Source organism: Apus apus, chromosome 4, assembly GCF_020740795.1.
Source record: "Apus apus isolate bApuApu2 chromosome 4, bApuApu2.pri.cur, whole genome shotgun sequence".
NCBI lineage: Eukaryota > Metazoa > Chordata > Aves > Apodiformes > Apodidae > Apus > Apus apus.
The window spans coordinates 84,406,814-84,425,271 of record NC_067285.1 but is presented as its reverse complement, the minus strand read 5'-3'; the positions used below and the strand labels follow the sequence as shown (position 1 = coordinate 84,425,271).

Below are 18,458 nucleotides of genomic sequence, written 5' to 3'. Positions count from 1 at the left end.
GCCATGCTGAAGCCTCTGGGTCTTGGGGCAGGCTCAGCTCTATGCAGAAGCTGCATTTCTTTAGTTCCCTTCAAATGGGAAGGGTTATCCCATCGTTTAAGCAACAGTTGAAGTTACGAGAACCTCAGACCCGTTTTATTAATTTATAATAGCATGTTAGTGCTATTATTCTGGATAAAACACACTGGTCTTTTTACTGATCTAAACTGGGGACAAGTCACTCAACTGAAGTGGTTGTAAGTAAAACCACGTTTAGCTTACAAGCCAGTAATACTTAAAGAGCCAATCTATAATAAGATGGCATTTCTGAGTTGCTTTTTCATCCCTGAAATACTCTTTTGGAGGACTGAACAACATACTGAGCCTTTACCCCCTTACAGTCAGTTCCTGCTTGCTCTTTCAAATGCACATTTATAAAGATAGAAAGAAAGGGGTTTGTTATTTTATGGAGTACTATGAAATCACAGTCACTAATATTTACAAAGAATTTTCTTCCTTGTCACAGGAAAACCTTTCTCTGCTTCATAAGAACAATAAAAAGTCCTTAATTGTGTTTTCACCTTGAAAGCTCCATGTGTTTGTCCATCCGAGCTTTTAATTCTTCATTTTCTTGCTGAACCTTCTTTATCTTGTCTGTTAAGATTGCATTGTTCTCCAGCTTAGGGAAAAAGGTCACAGTTTAAAATGAAACCCATGCATTGCACTCATCAAGATACTGACTGAGCTATCGCAGGCATTCATTTGCAGACCTTGTTATGGGAACTGCAAAAACCCAGATTACTGCAAGACTGACTTGTCACGGCTCACTATTCTGCAACAGGCAAATAGATCCTACTTAACCTCATCCTGGCGTAACACTGGCACTTTGCCAGTTGTGTTGATTGGATGCCAACACAGGAGGACTGGGTAAGGGACCTACTAGTTAACCAGCATGTTCTAGTAATACCTGCCAGTAATGGCAGCCGTTTTAGAAGCTGTTGCCAACAGGAGACTGTCTAGAAATAACATGTTAACATGACAAATTCAAGAGCTCCCCTGTGTAAACAGCTCTCCCGGTTGTTCTCCCAATTCCACTTCATTGCTGCAGGATGTTTTCAAAAGTTAAGAAAAAATAGGAATTAAACGGTTGGATAGTCTAAGGGCTTCTATACTGTGGCTAACGTCTGTCATAAAAGATGAAGGTTTATAGTGGTTTTCTTGCAGTCAGACCAGGGCAACATATGATGCTGTACAAAACTGAACAATTGACATTAATGTATTCCTTTGTATCCAAACCTCTTTCTATACCTTGTCATTAAACTCTTGCTTAAGTAAGTATTACAACAGTGTTCAAAGGCCGCACCCTGGACAAGGACCCTGTCCTGACACAAGAGCATGCTAAGTAATTACAAGTTCTACCCCCAAAACTGCATTTTTATGTGGAATTATGCACAGGAGCACATCCAAAAGCTGAACAAGCATCTTAAAGATAACAGCTAAAATAATTGACCTCCTAAGCTAATGAACTCTAGATTAAAACATTTATTCCATTTCATACTTGATCCCTTCTTGTTTAATTAGGATCATTTCCATGGTGATGATTTCCTGACAGCGCAATCTGTTTTCTGTAAGACTCAAGCAAACGTAGCAGGTAAAGATTTTGTCTTGAAGGATCGGGGAGAAGAGAGGGAAGAGGAAGGGAAATGTGGAAGAGGCTCCCAGATAACCCTGTAGTACTTTGCAATAGTTTATGCAAACCACTAGTTGTCTTAAGAGGTTAAAAGGTCATCCTGCAGCACCTGGTGATCCCTTCCCCCTCTTTACACTGCAGCCCAGTGCAGATACAACTGTCCTATCATACTTTCATGTTTCCTTTTAAACAACAAAAAAAATCCTTACGTAAGTCTGACCACCCTGAGTTCATCATCAGAACATAACTCAGAGACATGGTCCAAAACTGCCAGACCCCGAGGAAAACTCACCAGTTTTTCCATCTTCATTAGCTTTACATCCTGCTCATGAAGTTTCTCATTCTTGATCTCCAGCACTGCTTTCAAACTTTCCAGCTCCTGTTCCAGATACATTATCTGGGGGTGTTTCTAAAAGATTTCCAGAGTTCGCTTAGTACTCTGAATTTCAAGAAGAATTTAAATGTTTCTCTGCTATTTAGCAAGACCAAGAAAAATAAATATGGTAACAAAACCACTTGTTCTAAATGAAATCAAGCCGAACAGTTTAGAATGTAAAAAATTACATATAAAAACTGCCACCACCTTCTCTGATTTTGTCTTTTGTAGGTGGGCAGTTGCAGTTTTCCTTAGAAGCTGTTCAGAAAACACCTTACAAACAAATGTGAAAAACCCCTGTGAGCCAAAGGAAGGCACTAAAGAGCTGTCACAGCAAAACTTGTTTTGCAGGAGTGCCCAAAGGCTCCCTTTAAGGCGAGGAGTTCCAAAATTTATTTCATATTACTCATAACTCATTCTAAGAGGTAATTAGAGTAGACATCTGAAGAGTTTTCAGATGCTGGAGTAGTTAAAAACACACCAGAAATTTAGAACTATGAACTTGACTGTAGCTGATTTTCCCTGTTCTGAGTCCAGGTAGCTGGCTCATAAGCAGAAATTGAAAATTTTTGCCTTTCTATTCTGAAAGCCTAGCAGTGCAATTGCTCATAAAAACCTTGCACCGCTGTACATCCATTGCTTATCTACAACACAGCAAGTTAGGACTTTGTAAAAATTTTTCCTTGTTTTTGTTATTTTCCAGGAGGTGGAAGGGAGAGGAGAGGGACAGGGCAGGGTCAGATCCAGTTTCTCAAGGATCTCTTTTCCAGAGTAAGGACTCGATTCAAACACCACCGAGTAAAACATTCTCTATATTTCAAAGGCAAAGTCACAGGCAAAAATGAGGAAAAATAAAGCAATTGATTAAATGTGTTGCATAACTGAGTTTATCTTTAAAAACAAACAAAACTTGTTTTAGCACATTTGGGTAAGAACACCAGAGAACAGCGTTGAGCAACAGTCTCACTGCCACGTCAGAAGCCTGAGACTTGGCAGGCAGTGCCTGCAGTTGGCAACAAGGGCCTCATCACCTACACGCCTCATTCTCCTGCCTGCTTAAGGACTGTGGCAGAGATTCTTGTTTAATTTCTACTTTTGAACAGAAGTCCTTGTGAGGTGGGGTGTGCTGTGCTGCCTCAGAAGAGGAAGCAGACAATTTGAGCTTTGTTCTGCCCTTTTGTGGTTTTATATGGAATCTAGGAACTAGTGAGAAAAGTGATCCTGAAAAGCTTAAATGCAGGTTATAGTACTTTTAAAACTGATTTTTTAAAATTTTTCTTCTCTGCCCCAATGGTCTTAAAACGTCTTTTTAAGGTTAAATCTGAGCAACTACATTAGCCACTCACAGCAGAACACAAGAGCCACAGATAAAAAGACTGAAAGACCTATACAGTATTTTAGCAAAAAAGCTAGGAATATCCATTGACACTACCTAAATAATACTGGAGGAGTTGGAAATACATCTCTGCCTTCAAAGGGCTAATGGCAATTCTGATAGAGCAGAATTTGTGTTTAGTAGAGTACTGGGACAAATCACTATTGTTTCACAGAGGAACTTCAAGCTTATGATGTACCTTATGCTGTCAGGATGCAAAGGGCATTTGTAGTTGTGTAAAGGCACTTGAAGATTGCTCCTTTAAACACCACCTAAGAATACAGTTCAAACTTCCAAGTGCAGTGTATGACATGTTCTCTTTGGTATCATCTCTCCCAACCACAGCACCATGTTGTGGTTGCAGATTCTTCTGTGGCAGCTCTGTCCTGCCACTAGAGTAAGCAGTAAGAGAAAAAAAATTAAATTCCAGTGGAAATTGGGGCAATTTAGGAAGCATCCTGAGTGAGTTTTTAGGTGTGGAACTTCTCTCTGTGGGATAGGCAATACTACTGGTATTCTAGTTATTTCTAGGTAACCAGAAATATAAGCATGAGAGAGGTTTTTCATGCACTGGGAAGCATTACACATTTTGCCCTGCCTTTCCTCTCAAGGCTGCTCCTTGGTTCAAAAAGTGCTCTGAGAGAGGCTTTGCATGCACTGTGACAAAATAGAAGTTTTTCTGAAGGATAAATCAGCAACAAGAATGAAATCAATGTTTGAATAAATGCATTAAAGACTCAAGTATAAAAAGGGAGTTTCGTAGTAGCCATGTAAGCCCACACTGATCGTAACACGGTGAGAAAATTTAACGACTGTCTAGAAAAAAGTTATGATACAACTTCTGCATAAATGCAGGTCTTCAAATTAACTTGGTCTTTAACTTACACCACTAACTTAGATATACAACATCTTTATAGGGTTATAATGGTAAGGTTAATACACAATATTGTAGTGATTGAGAAAAGCTTCTGGCAGGCAAGCCTCTTCCATAAAACATTAACAAGCATGGAGGCCGTACCAGGCTTGGTTGCAAACCTTTCATATTAGAAATTAAATAAACCCAGGCTTACAAAACCTGCGCATCTGCATTGCTTTTGAAGATCAAGACTTACAAGATTGGCTTTTTCTTTGGCTATTTGTTTTTGCTTTTCCAATTCCAGCTTCTCACTCAGAGAATTGTTTTCACATTTTAATTCGTTGATTTCTTTCTGAAATTAAAAGATAAGGTATAGTCAGGCCAAGAATTCAGTGCACATCTCCAAACTACCTTTGAAGTTTTAGACTGCTGCAATGACCCCAACCCATAACAAACCTCTAGCAATTCCTGCTTCTCTTTAAAGGAATCTTCAAGCAATGTCCTTTCAGATTCATGGGCACTCTTGAGCTCTGCAACAAGTAAGTTTTGCAGATTTTTAGTACTGCATAAGACATGAAAATTATTTTTGAAAAGCAGCATGAAAAGGCAGCCAGTACACATATACACAGATGCGGAGTCAATGACAACACCAAATGAACATTTATCATCAACTGATCCAAAACACGTACAAAGTATCAGCTCTGTTGCTGCTTCAGATTTGTTGATTGCCCCCTCCCTCATTCATTTCATTAGCTGACAGGGTGCCACTTTTGAAAGCCTTCATCTACATGCAACACGAAATGAATGAACTGAGCACAAGAGCCACATCTGACAAAAGCTGAGTTTCTGATAGGAAACAGCAAAAATTCAAATTCTGTCTTCCAAAACCTTCTAGAAAAACATTTCCTTTCCTGCACTGGAGGAGCCACACAGAGAAGCTCGCTCTTTGATTGCAGTGGAAGCACCACCATTTTTAATGATGCAAAAATATCACTGGAAACTTTGCTATAAAGTGGAGTTGGAAGGAGGATGGAAATCATTACCACTTAAATCAGTTAGATGAAATACCATTTAAAACTGAGCATACTCACCACCCCCTCCCTGAAAAACCACCCATGCCCCAGTATGCTGTAAACAGCATGTAGTATTTCTTAACATTCCTTTGTCAATCTGGAAAACACACAACCCTACTTATTCTCAACTTCAATTTTGAGGTGCTCCTTATAGAAATAGGGGAGTGGGAGCTATTACTCAACTTCAGAATCTGAGGGCAGACTGCAATTCAGACATCTTGTACTGAAAGTCATCTCCACTCCTAAATGCTTTTACAAGTTTCCTTCAACTACAGTGGGATCATAGTTATGTAAAATGAGACTTGCTGAGTTCCAAAAGAAGGATTTCATTCAATATTCTTAAAAATAACTGACCATCAAGAACAATGAGATGGTCATACTGATGAAAAAATCTGAATATTGTTTGTGACTAACAGTAGTATAGCATAAGTACTTGAATAAAAAATACTTGCCTGAAAAAGAGGATTCGTACTCCTTTTTCAGCTCCTCTACTTTTTCTGAGTGTTTGTTTTCAAGTTCCAGCTTAATGTTTTCATGTGTGACATTTAAGTTGTCCACCTACAAAAAGACAACATGATTTTCCCCTGCCCTCACATGTGTCAAACCTTATTTAAAATACTGTTCTAATGGCATTATGTAGTACATTGAGTATGTTTTAAATAGACAAGGTCACAGGCCAAGTGTGTCTTTATCTATCTTAAAACATAAGCTGCCTCAAACAACCCAGTGGAGCTCCAGAAGTCATTGAAGCTTGCAGAACACAAGGAGCCTTCACCATGTTTAACCATAAGCTGAAGCTCCAGAGTTGCAATGGAGTTTCCCATTAGATAAAATAACTCCATTATTAACAAAAGGTAGGATTCTCTGAAGGCTCATTTCTAGCAGAACTGCTAGAGAACATTTATATTTCAAGTGTCACAAACCTGCTCCTGGAGTTGCGCTTTGTACTTTTCAGCTTCTTCAATGCAGATACTTTGGAGTTTCTCACATTCTGCAGTGTAAAACTCTTTGAGCCTCTCCTCCAGCTCAGCTAAATCATTCTGATGTTGCTGGTTTAGCTTCTGCAAAAATCCTTCATGAGCAAGTTCAAGTTCATTTCTGTCTCTCTCCAGTTTCTCACAAGTTGCAGAAGTGGTTGCTGAAGAAAAAGGAAAAAAGTAATTGGATTAAGTCCAATGCTAATTATGCTATCTTAGTTACAAATATTAAAGGTAGCGAACACTCTGCACAGCAACACGGTTATACAAGGATCATTTATTCATGACAGGAACACCACCTCCAAGGGCACATGGAACCCATATAAAAGCACAAGTGTGACAGTTTGACATGACATAGGAGAACAAATGTCTCACGAGAGACACTGGAGTGCTTCCAATAAACAAAAAATTAAAAAAATTGAACCTGCTACTTCACCTAATTTGATCCCATTTCAGTAGTGTATTTGTCAGAGAACTTCACTTCTTGATATATAACCACTTAGCTAAATTGGCAAGTCTTAATATCCTGAAGACCATCCCTTCAACATGTTACTCAGACACGCAGCAGAAAAGCAATTATAACCTGACATGTACTGCCCAATACAGAGCAATACTGAACTGCCAATCTGAAATGTGCTGCTAATATGCACATGCCTAAGATATTTAAATATGTGAGATAGAGAATAGTTTCAGGCAGAAAGAACAGATTATTAAGAAAACAAAGAAATGCTCCATGAATTATCTTTATGTTTAGATTGACACAGGTCAGCTGAGGCAACTGTCTAGGTTTGTCTCCCCATATTTACAGCTAATTAAAAGGCAAACCAGAAGTTAGCAACTTGTACTTTTGAGTTTGAAATTTAGCATTTCCAACTCCTGCCAGCCAGGCCTGAATAGAAGGAATCCTTTTTCTACTGTTAATATGAATGGAGCCTGGAAGAGAGGTGAAACAGGACCTCTAGCACAAGCATGTGGTCACTCACCTTATGCAAAATTGCTTCTATACAGACTCTAGTGCTTTGGTTTAAAATAAATTAGTCAGATGAGCATCTACTAAAGTGTTAACTAGATCTTGACTCAAATACAGAAGTCATGCATACATACACTTCACAGCAGCTTGGCACGCTGCCCAAACAGTACAAATATAAACTCTACATAAAAGCATGGGAAGATCCAAGAATTTGTGTACAGGCAATACAGGAAATTCCCATCACAGATGAGTCTCAGCCTTAAGATTATATATAAACTACAGTATCTTTAAGTACTGATTCCCAAAGCAATACTGAGCTTCAGGGAAAGAAGCCTGCCCTATCAGAGTGCCTCTAGCTACATTATTTGTTGAATTCCCCCTTTGCTGCTGCTCATCAAGAACAAGTAACCCAATGAATAATACTTGTACTCTCTTTTAAGGAAACTGTAAAGAAGTCTTGACCCTGCTGCCATCACTTGAAACCTGCAGTTGAACTAGAAAGTGTAAGAGTGAGCTTTACTGTGTGGAAATTGATCTGCGTGAGTGCTTGAATTAGTTTTAACAGCAGGCTTAGCTCTACACTAGCTCTGTGAGAAAGATTTGCTGATCAGGACAGATTTAAGCCAAGCTGTTTGTCCCATGACTGGCAACGGTGCAACTAAAGGTTCAGCTGAAGTGTACCACAACATTCTCTGCAACCCAAGCAGATTTCACATTTTTTTATACTTTCTGTACCACCACCAAGAAATATTTTTATTTCCCTATCTTTATCCTCGACCCCGCCCCCCCCCCCAACTTCTATTATAACTGCTCCCTTTGGAAAAAAAAGGGAGTATTTGCATTCACACTTCCACCACTTTGCTTTAGTGTAATGCTATTGAATCTATATGCTTGTACTGTCATGTTTTGGGGGAAGAGGAAACATCACAAGTAAGGGGTATTTTATAATGCAAAGAACCAGGCATCAAGCCAAACAGAGACATTACATAGCCAACTGCATGCAGAACGGATCTGACCATCTATAGCACAGTAAGAGGGGTATAGTTGAGGGGAAGATAACTCACATGCCTCAAATTATCCACTTCCTTCAAAACCAGAGGAAGAAGCAAGCATCCATTCTTTATTTTTAAGGCTAGAGCCATTCATTTGCTTCTATTGAGCTAAAATAATTGCTGCCTATCATTGTCTTATCTTTAAATGTCAGCACACAGAACTTAGGATGATGCAAAGCACTTCAGAAAAAAGCAAACAGCAAACCACGCCTTTGTCAAAGAAAACAGACACATCAGCTCTTGTTCAGCCACTTTGCAATTCAGATTTGAGAATAATGTCACAAAGGCAAACTAAAACTTATAAAACTTTCATTGGCAGTTTAATGTTAGGTTACACTGAAGGTAACGTCTAGCCTCCCCCAAAGCTGGAGGCTGCAATGCTTCCTTGCAGATTGCAAGCTTGGCTTGAATCCTTGCCATCTAAACAAGAAGCAGAACTACCCACGCCCCCAGTGAGCTTGCAGTGTCATGGGGGTGAAAGAAACCACGCATGTGAAGTTTCAGCAAAAGCACCAACTGAAGAATTGTTGATGTGAAATGAGAAGTCCTGTCAACCCAAATTTGTCCCCATACTTGAGAGGCAAGTGTCCACATCAAGTACAGCCCTATCCATCCTCCAGACTGAATAATCTTATTTGTGATTGTAAACTGCCTTGTTTTAAGAAAGCCATGAAAACGGCAATTAATCCCTTAATTTGGCCACTCATCCACTGCAAGAGGATTCTGCAAAACTCCTGACTAACAAAACTTGATGGCTACTCAAGAGTTCTCATAGAACTGGTGCTCAATTCTGAAGAAAGAGTTTCGAACTGGAATGTGCTCTTCCAGTAGCACACACAAAATCTCTATTTCAGCTCCTAATATCCACTTCAGAGACACCTGAAAGGCATGCTTCAGAGCTTTAGTACACAGTTACTGTGCTTCCTTTCCCTTCTTAAAGTCCTTCCCTCTGCAATTCCACATCTTCATTATAGCATGCACTATTACAGACCATTTGAGAAGAATCAAGCCGGAGATTAAAAGATGCACTATCCATTAGTCCATTAAGTTTGTTCAGTCTCTTCTGTTAACATTGAATAGCTTTAAACTTTAAGAACACAAGGAATGGTGTACTTGGCAGCCAGAAGCAAGATTTACTTCTTTATTCAAATAGCAAATCCACTAATGCTGGTTGTCCCAGCCTATCCTCCCAATCATACAGCACTGTCTCTCCCTTTATTATTACAAGATGGAGCAAGATTAGCAAGTATTTTTAGGCTTCTTAACACCTGCTTATGACAAATAAAGACCCTGGTTCTTTTGGGGCAAAACCACAACCTCTGGCAACCTCTGGCAAGAAGTTTTTGAGATTTGGTAACAGCTTATCTTTAGATCAGAAATACTGATTTTGACAGGTAAAAATAACATTCATCTATAGCAGTTAACCATGGCCAACTTCTACCTTGGGTATGTCATTGCAAAGCTCTCTGTGTGTCAGAACTATTTAAAAAATGCCTGCAAAACACAAGTCTGGAGATCCAGGTATGTGGCAACTCCCTGCAACTGTGCAAATGGCAGCAGATCCAAATTATGAGAACAGTAGCACCTGCTGAAGGAAAGAACTGCAAAAGTTGCCAGCACCATTGCAAAGAGGCTCTGAAATAATTTGAAGTGCAATTAATTTAGAGGAGTAGTTTCGTACCTCTGAAGAAATATGCAGCTCTTGCAATTTCTACTTACATAATTGAACAGGTAACTAGAAATCATTTACACTCTAGCTTGCATCTTAGTAAGAAGAGAAACAGGTGACAAACAGGACATCCATACCTGCTCCAAGCTTCCAGAAGCCAAGTGTTGACATTTAAACCACATAATTTAGCCTTTGTGGCTAGAGATCTTAAGGAAAGCCAAGTTCAGAACCCAACTGTTAACAAACTTGAAGTCCTTTGGAAAAGTCTATCCCCAAACATATCACTGTTACAGAAATCAGTGCCTGGTGACCATACTTCTCATGCTATTGTGCAGCCACATGGTCACTGCCAGAGGCAGGTTCTGGGATCACTGCGTATTTACATCATAAGGAAAAAGGTGTTTCGGTATAAAGGCTTATACAGAGTAACCCAGCAAAACAGACAATTTGACAAGTCAAATCAAGGAGCTTGGGAGGGTGCACAGCTGAACTTTCAAGCAAGAAACTGAGGAATCCAAACTGTGCAGGGTGCAAGCTGCAGGAGACTTCACGTTCCACTCAAACTCAGCAGGGCAGAGACTACACTGAGCTGGGTCACCCAGCTCCTCTTAGACTGCCTATTCCCCAACTGCAAACCAACAGGCAATAAAAACATGTCAGCCTGGGACTCCACAAAACATGTCCACATGTCCAAAATATTCAAACTGTGCTTAACTTTCTTAGCCAGTCTGTCCCTAGATCATATGGTGAATCAAAATTTGCAGTACTTGCATCAAACAGCTTACAGAAACAGTAAGTTCAGCTATATCCATTTAACAGTGGCAATAGAAAGCTGATTAGCAGGTGTGTATTTGAACAGACTATTTTCAACCAAAGCTACTGCTGCAAAGAAGGCTTTTCTTACACCTTGTCAACAAATGTGGTCTGGCTGGCTTAATTTACTTTTTTAAAAACTTTTTTTTTTTAAATATAATTTTTAAAGGTAGATAGAAGCTGAAGTCCTGTGTTGTTCTTCATTTCTGTGGCTAACTCCACTCCCTTTACATGCTGAGGGCAGAAGTACAGACAGCCTGGATGTGTGGCATGGTTAAGACAAAACGTTGCTGCATGAAGATAAATGTTTCACTGCAACCATGTTCTGGAAACCTTATAAAAGGAAATGAGCCCAGGGCTGACATTCAGATGCTCCTGTGGAGCTGACCCAGTAAGATCAGCTCTATGAGAAGAGCAGCTCATGACCACGTCCAGCAGCATGTCAGCCAGCATCTCCAGCTGACAGCTCCATGCACTCAGACATCACAGATCGATCAAGCTCAGTTGCATTTGAAGCATTTTCTGGTTATCAAACTCCTGAATTACACATTCTTGCAATGGAAGTCTCACATATAAGCTCAGCAGGCTGCTAATTGAAACAGGAACATAATGAGTTTATGGCAAACTCATTTAAGAATGAAGGAACCTTAGAAAGAACCATGTTTTTAAACAAAACAAAAACATACATAAAAAAACCACAAAACAAAACAAACACCCAAAAACCAAACCAACAACCAACCCCAAAAGAGCAGTAACGGGCAAAAGTGTTGGCTAGCTTTTGGTCTGCCCATCTAAGCTGAATGTTCCCCTTCCTGAGAAGTGAAAAACATGGTGTCTAGGTTGATAAAGGAAAAAGAATACTAAAGATGTTGGCACATGGAAAAAGTAGCAATTTTCTTGGTCTAACAGCAATCCTTCTGAAGCCATTTTCATGGTAAGGTAAACAAATGGGATTTTGCCCAGATCCTATATGGACAGAAAATAAATCTAGTTTATCATGTTTATAGCCCAACTCTGTAGGAATGCAAGAAGCCCATTTCCACACTAATATTCCAGTTTTGTTGTTGTCACTTTCAGGGTGAGAGAAGTGCCAGCTGCATGTGATGCGAGACACAGCCCTCCTCTCCCTTTCTCCACTCTGGCACTGGTGCTCCTTCAGCCACATGCTGAGCCAGACCAGGGAGCTTTGGCAAAACACTTCAAGCCCCTAGTTTTCAGCTGTCTTAGGTCCCCAGGCAGCTCGCCACACAGCTCAGTGCATGGTGACCCAGGCTGCAGGGCTGACACAAGGCAGGACAGAAAGATGCAAACGCAGAGGAAGGCCAGGCTCTTTTCAAAGTTAGCCCCTACTGAGACCTGCCCAAAACAACTGCAAAACTGCAATCCAAGTGCTTCATCAGTAGGAAAGTTAAAGGACGCAGCGTAGCAGATGCTAGACTGCACCAAGCTCTCTCAGCTTTTTAGTACTAAGCTTCCAAGAAAGAAAATGCTACACATTTCCACAGTGTCTTTGGTATACTCATCTACCTGTTTAGGCTGCAAGGCTTTCCCCGCATGCAATACTCCCCATTCACATACCTGCAACTTCATGCATTATCAAGTGAAAGTCCCAGAAAGCTGCATTTTAACATAATCCTCTAAGTTGGACGACAGTACTAATGAAAAGTGGAGAAGCTGTGCTCTGTTGCTTCAGCTGGGGGGATACGGAGATGCTGCTCTGCCCACCAAACTTCCAACTCCAAGTAGTTGCCAGGGAATGCATGTCTTATTAACCAACACTAAAAATAAATCTGAACATTAAATGCACCACCTGAATGTAGCAAAAACTGCATTTACACTCCAGTTCGGCTGAGACAATACTCAACTTCCAAAGCATGTGAAAATAAACATTTCCAACTTTTCAATAAAGTGATGTATCTGAAATTGCTCCACATCTATTCTGTTTTATAACCTTTTTTTTTTCTTTTTTACAGGGGCTTCATCATAACAGAAGTGCACTTTTATAAAATGCTAGCTTAACTTTCAAGTGCTATCAATTTCAATCCAGTGACTTTTTGCACTCCACAAGATGATTCTGCTTTGAGTTCAAATGGATTATATGATGTTACCATTAAATGCAGTTAAATCAAGCTTCAAAGCTGGCAAAACCAGCCCCTGCAAATTACAGCTCAATTTCATATTATAGCTGCCCACTAGGATGAGTTCAAAGATTTAATCTCATTAGCCTGATAGCATTTCCTTCTGTTATTTTTATACTTATTCACTATTTACACTCATTACACTATAGCAAAAAGCTGATTTTAGTGTTTTTTACAGGTTTATGAATTTTTGCCATCAAATCTCTAGAAGACAGGGTACAAGTAAGTTAAAGCTGAAACAGAAGTATATATACTTGTCAGCCATCCTCCCATTTTTAAGCAAGTGAGTGCTTTGGTCATCAGATGCATGTTTTGCAAGGAGGCCCCGCTAGGCGCAGTCAGATCAGTGCCAGGAATTCCATGAACCTGGGGTCATGCTGTCAGGGCTCCAGAGAAATGCAGCGATTAAAGCATCTGAGCAAAATTCAGTCAGGGAATTAAATGACTGCCATTACAATACCAGAGCATCTGCCTTTCTGCAGATCTGTTCTGCTGCATTGCTGTTCTCATGAAGAATACAAAACTAAATTCTTACCTAGTTCTCCTCGAAGGTTAACTAGTTCTTGAGATAAGTCTTCATGCTGTTTCAGTACTTCATCTCTCTGTAGAGAAAAGAACAAACAAACCAATCCAAACATTTGGTTACTAGTGATCAGAGCAGGGCACCTTCCAATAATTAACTTACATGTGTCCTGTAGGAAAACAAGAGACAGGAGCGAGAAGCCAGAATATGAATCATTTAGGATAACAGTTCTGCTGTTACAAAATACACAAATGTTATTCTGTTGTTAAGGAAGTGATACTTTGAAACAAAGAAGAGCTTTTTCCAGGATAACACTGCAATTAAAATCCTACTTTACAGCAATTAATTTGGTATTTTATGATGGGTGTAACAGCATAAGCCTCCAGAACAGCTGCCCTTGATAGCTGTCAAGGGCACAAAAATATGGTAGAAAGAGGCATTCATTAAATATTTATTTAAGCTTACTCAAACACAGAACCAAAAACTTTGCTAAATGCTCAGTCTTCCACGAAGGAAAGGCACAACAACCCTGTTCAAAGTTGAACACCATCCACTCCACTGCTCACTGTACTTAATTTTAAGACCTATGCTGTTTCTTACACGGAGAAATGATAACCAATCCGTGCTCAAAGCAAGCAGAAGCACCCATCTCCCTGCTTCGCCGAGGGAAAGGTGGCCGGCCAGGCCCCTCTGCCCCAGACCCGCACCCCGGGAAGGAGCGGAGCAGGGCCACGGCTGAGCCGGCCACGGCGACCGGCACCTCACGGCCACAGCCACAGCCCGCAGGTGACCAGCTCCAGCGCTTTCACCTTGCTGACGGACAAACTCCCGTTCAGCTCCCCGCCGTCGGAAGAGCGCCGCAAAAACAATTACTAATTTACCCTTGCCGCAGCACACTGCGAATAGAAGCACATTTTGCTGCTAGAGCCGCCCATCTTCCAGCTCCGGCGGCCCCCAGCTCGCTCCCCCAGCGCTCCCCAGCGCCGTGCCGGGGGCGGCTGCGGCGGGCCGGGCCGGGCCCAGCCGGACCTCGCCTCCGCAGGTTACCCTGCTTCCGTGCCGATCGCTCCCGGCAGCGGCTGATACTGCAGCTTCTGCAATTGGCACAAGCAGCCAATGATTACTTAAAGCCACAGCCCTTCTTTTATGAAAAGGCGAGCCCCAGACATGAGACGATCGATCTCTCTTTACTCAAACAGCAGCAGATAGCGAAAGGAATGTTGCCCTTCCCCACGCTAACCGAGCTTTGTTTTAGCCGCTTGGAACTCCATGTAATCATAGAATTGTTTTGGTTGGCAAATAACTTTAGAATCATCAAGTCCAACCACTAGCCCGACTCTACTGAGTCTCGTGCTAAACCATGTCCCTAAGCACCACATCTACATGTCTTTTAAATACCTCTAGGGACTGTGACTCCACCACTTATCTGGGAAATCTGCTCCAGTACCTGACAACCTCTTCAGTGAAGAGCTTTGTTCCTTTTATGCAATCTAAACCTCTCCTGTCACAACTTAAGGCCATTTCCTCTTGTCCTGTCATCTGTTACCTGGAAGAAGAGACCAACCCCCACCTTGCTACAACCTCCTTTCAGGTAGTTGTAGAGAGCTATAAGGTCTCCCCTCAGCCTCCTTTTCTCTAGACTGAACAACCCCAGTGCCCTCAGCTGTTCCCCACAAAACTTGTGCTCTAGACTCTTTATCAGCTTCATTGCCCTTCTCTGTACTCACTACAGCACCTCGGTGTCCTTTTTGTAGTGGGGGGCATAAAACTGAACACAGTATTCAAGATGCAGTCTCACCAGTGCTGAGTACAGGGGGACAATCACTTCCCTAGTCCTGTTAGCCACATTATTTCTGATAGAAGCCAGGATGCTGTTGGCTGCCTTGCCCATCTTTCTTATAAGCCTCCTTTAAGCATTGAAAGGCCACAATAAGCTCTCCCCTGGAACCTTCTCTTCTCTAGGCTGAACAACCCCAGCTCTCTCAGCCTTCCCTCATAAGCCAAGGTGTTCCATCCCTCTGATCGTTGTTGTGGCCTTCATATGGACTCGCTCCAACAGGTCTATGTCTTTCTTGTGCTGAGTACTCCAGAGCTGGACACAGTACTCCAGGTTTGGTCTCACCAGACCAGAGGAGCAGAATCACCTCCCTCAACCTGCTGGACACGCTGCTTTTTATGCAGCCCAGGATACAGCTGGCCTTCTAGGCTGTAAGCACATGTTGCGAGGTATGTCCAGCTTTTCTTTCACCAGTATCCCCAAAGTCCTTCTTCGCCAATCCCTTCCCTGCTCTCAATCCCTTCATCCCCCAGCCTGTATTGATAATGCAGGTTGCACCAACTGATGTGCAGGATCTTGCACTTGGCCTTGTTGAATCTCATGAGGTTCACATGGGCCCACTTCTCCAGGTCCCTCTGATGGCACCCCATCCCTCAGGCATGTCAACTGCACCACTCAGCTTGGTGTCATCAAGAAACTTGCTATGGGTGCACTCGATGCTGCTATGTCATTGATGAAGGTATTAAACAACACTGGCCCAAAGACAGACCCCCAAGGGACACCACTTGTCACCAATATCCATCTGGACATTAAGCCATTGCCCCCTACCCTCTAAATGTGACTATCCAACTAACTCCTTATCTACTAAACAGTCCATCAAGTCTGTATCTCTCCAATTTAGAAAGAAACATGTTGTCAGGGACCATGTCAAAGGCCTTGCAGAAATCCAGACAGATGACATCCATAGCTCTTCCCTTGTCCACTGATGTAGTCACTCCATCACAGAAGGCCACTAGGTTGGTCAGGCAGGACTTGCTCCTCGTGAAGCCATGCTGGCTGTTTCATATCACCTCTCCTTGTACTCCATATGCTTTAGCATAGCTTGTAGAAGGATCTCGCTCACACACAGAAGTGAGGCTGACAGGTCAGTAGTTCCGAGGGTCCTCCCTTCTACCCTCTTAAAAAAATGGGTGCAATGTTTCACTTTTGCTAGTAACTAGGGACTTCACCTGACTGTCATGACTTTTCAAATATCCTCAAGGGTGGGTTGGCAACTACATCAGCCAATTTCCTTTAGGACTCTGGAATGTACCTCGTCAGGTCCAAAGACTTACATATGCTCAGGTTCCTTAGGTGGTCACAAACCTCATCTTCTCTTAAAATGGGAGGGACTTTGCCTATCCTTCCCCCATTCCACATTTTGCAGTTCATCCATTCAAAAGGTGTGGGAAGAGAGGTTGCCACTGAAAAGGCATAAGAGTTGTTGAGTACCTTAGACTTCTCATCTGCTGTTACCAAGCTTGCTAGTCTTACTCATTGGGAGGGTACACTTCCTTTGACCTTCTTTTTCTGTTTCACATTCCTGTTGAAGCCCTTCTTACCAATCTTTGTATCCCTTTCCAAGTTCAGCTCAAGCTATGCACTGTACTTCCTGACCTCCATCCCCAGGCTTCCCTGCCTGATTTTTACACCTGGGAATCAAGAGCTCGATGTGCTCTAAGGAAAGCATCTTTAAATTTCTGCCAGCTCTGTTCTGCTTCCTTGTCCCTGAGGGCAGTTTCCCAGGGGATCCTATTGACTAACTCCTTGAAGTACTACAAGTTTGCTTTCCTAAAACTCAGGGTCTTGACTTTACTCTTTGCCTGATCCATATCCCTCAGGACTGAACTCTGCCAGTATGCAATCACTGCAGCCCAGGCAGCCTCCAATCACCATGACACCAATTAGCTAATTTGCACTGGTGACCACCAGGTTCAGTATCACATTCTTGGGTAGGGCTGTTTGTTACCTGACTTAAGAAGTTATCCTCAATGCACTCCAGAAGTCTCTTAAGATTGCCCACAGCTTGCCATGCTTCTTTTCCAGCAGCTGTCAGGTTGGCTGAAATCCCACAGCACAACAAAAGCCTGTGAGCACAACACCTCCTGTAGTTGCAGTAAGAAGGTTTCGTCAATAGGCTCCCCTTGATTGGGTGGCCTGTAGCAGACAGCAAACACAAGGTGCCCTTTGTTGCCTCTGTCTCTAGTTCTTACCCAAGAACTTTCAACCTGTTTGTGGCTATTCTTCAGAGACAGCTTTTCATACTCTATCCACTTCTTGATGTAGAGGGCAATGTCTCTGCCCCTCCTTCCTCACCTGTCCCTTCTGAAGAGCCTGTAGCCGCTGATAGTCTCACTCCATTCATGGAATTCATCTCACCAAGTTTCAGAAATGGCAACCATGTTCTAGTTACCCAGCAGCATGGTGGCTTCCAACTCCTGTTTGTTGCCCATGTTGTTTGCATTTGTGTAGAGGCACTTCAGCTGGGCTGTCGGCCATGTCACCTTCTTAGAGGAACACACCATTATTCCTTTGCGATATTTCACTGGTGTTTTCCTGTTGGCTCCTATTACTTCAGAAGCCTCTGACTCATCTCTGTAAGACTTCAAGTGTGCTGCCAGTGTAGCCAGCGCATCTCAGAGAACAGGCTGAGGGCCCTAACTAGCAGCCTGGCCCTCTGCCAGGTGGCCCCACACCCCCCACCCACACTGCACTTTGGTATGTCATCCCACAGCTTGTCATGGGCAAGCCTGGTATTATTTCTCTCCCTCTTTAAGGTTTAGTTCAAAGCTCTGTCAATGAGCCCTGCAAGTCCCTGAGCAAAGACCCTCTTTTCCTCTTTGAGAAAGGTAAATCTGACACCACCAAGCCTGGTGCTGTGTAGGCCATACCATTAAAAAAAATATCCAAAACTGTGGCATTGACACCAGCCATGGAGCCATGTCAATGCTGTTAATACTCATGCTTATGTTCATAGCCCCTGCATACACAAAAAGATGGAAATTCACTTTGCATGCTTTCCTTCAGCTAGGATACGAAAAGAGAAAAATAGTAATAATGCACTGGCTCAAAAATCCCTTAGACTTTTTCCATAAACTATTACACAACTGACCATGGTAGATGAATTTGCACACTGGCAGGGCCTTACCTG

The 18,458-nt window shown here is 42.1% G+C and overlaps 1 protein-coding gene across 8 annotated transcripts in view; it reads right to left on the bottom strand.

The window, feature by feature from the left end:
• MTUS1 (microtubule associated scaffold protein 1) overlaps positions 1-18,458 on the bottom strand; it is a 127,223-nt gene that overhangs the window by 2,499 nt on the left and 106,266 nt on the right. For 7 of the 8 annotated variants that reach the window (XM_051616417.1, XM_051616421.1, XM_051616418.1 and 4 more), the window contains 7 exons: positions 13,504-13,570; positions 6,273-6,487; positions 5,802-5,907; positions 4,733-4,806; positions 4,533-4,628; positions 1,962-2,078; positions 561-658 (listed from right to left, as the gene is read on the bottom strand). In XM_051616417.1, coding sequence (XP_051472377.1) covers positions 561-658; positions 1,962-2,078; positions 4,533-4,628; positions 4,733-4,806; positions 5,802-5,907; positions 6,273-6,487; positions 13,504-13,570 — 773 coding nt within the window. Of the gene's footprint in view, positions 1-560; positions 659-1,961; positions 2,079-4,532; positions 4,629-4,732; positions 4,807-5,801; positions 5,908-6,272; positions 6,488-13,503; positions 13,571-14,372; positions 14,574-18,458 lie in introns of those variants that run through there. The other variant, XM_051616424.1, reaches the window with a different exon arrangement.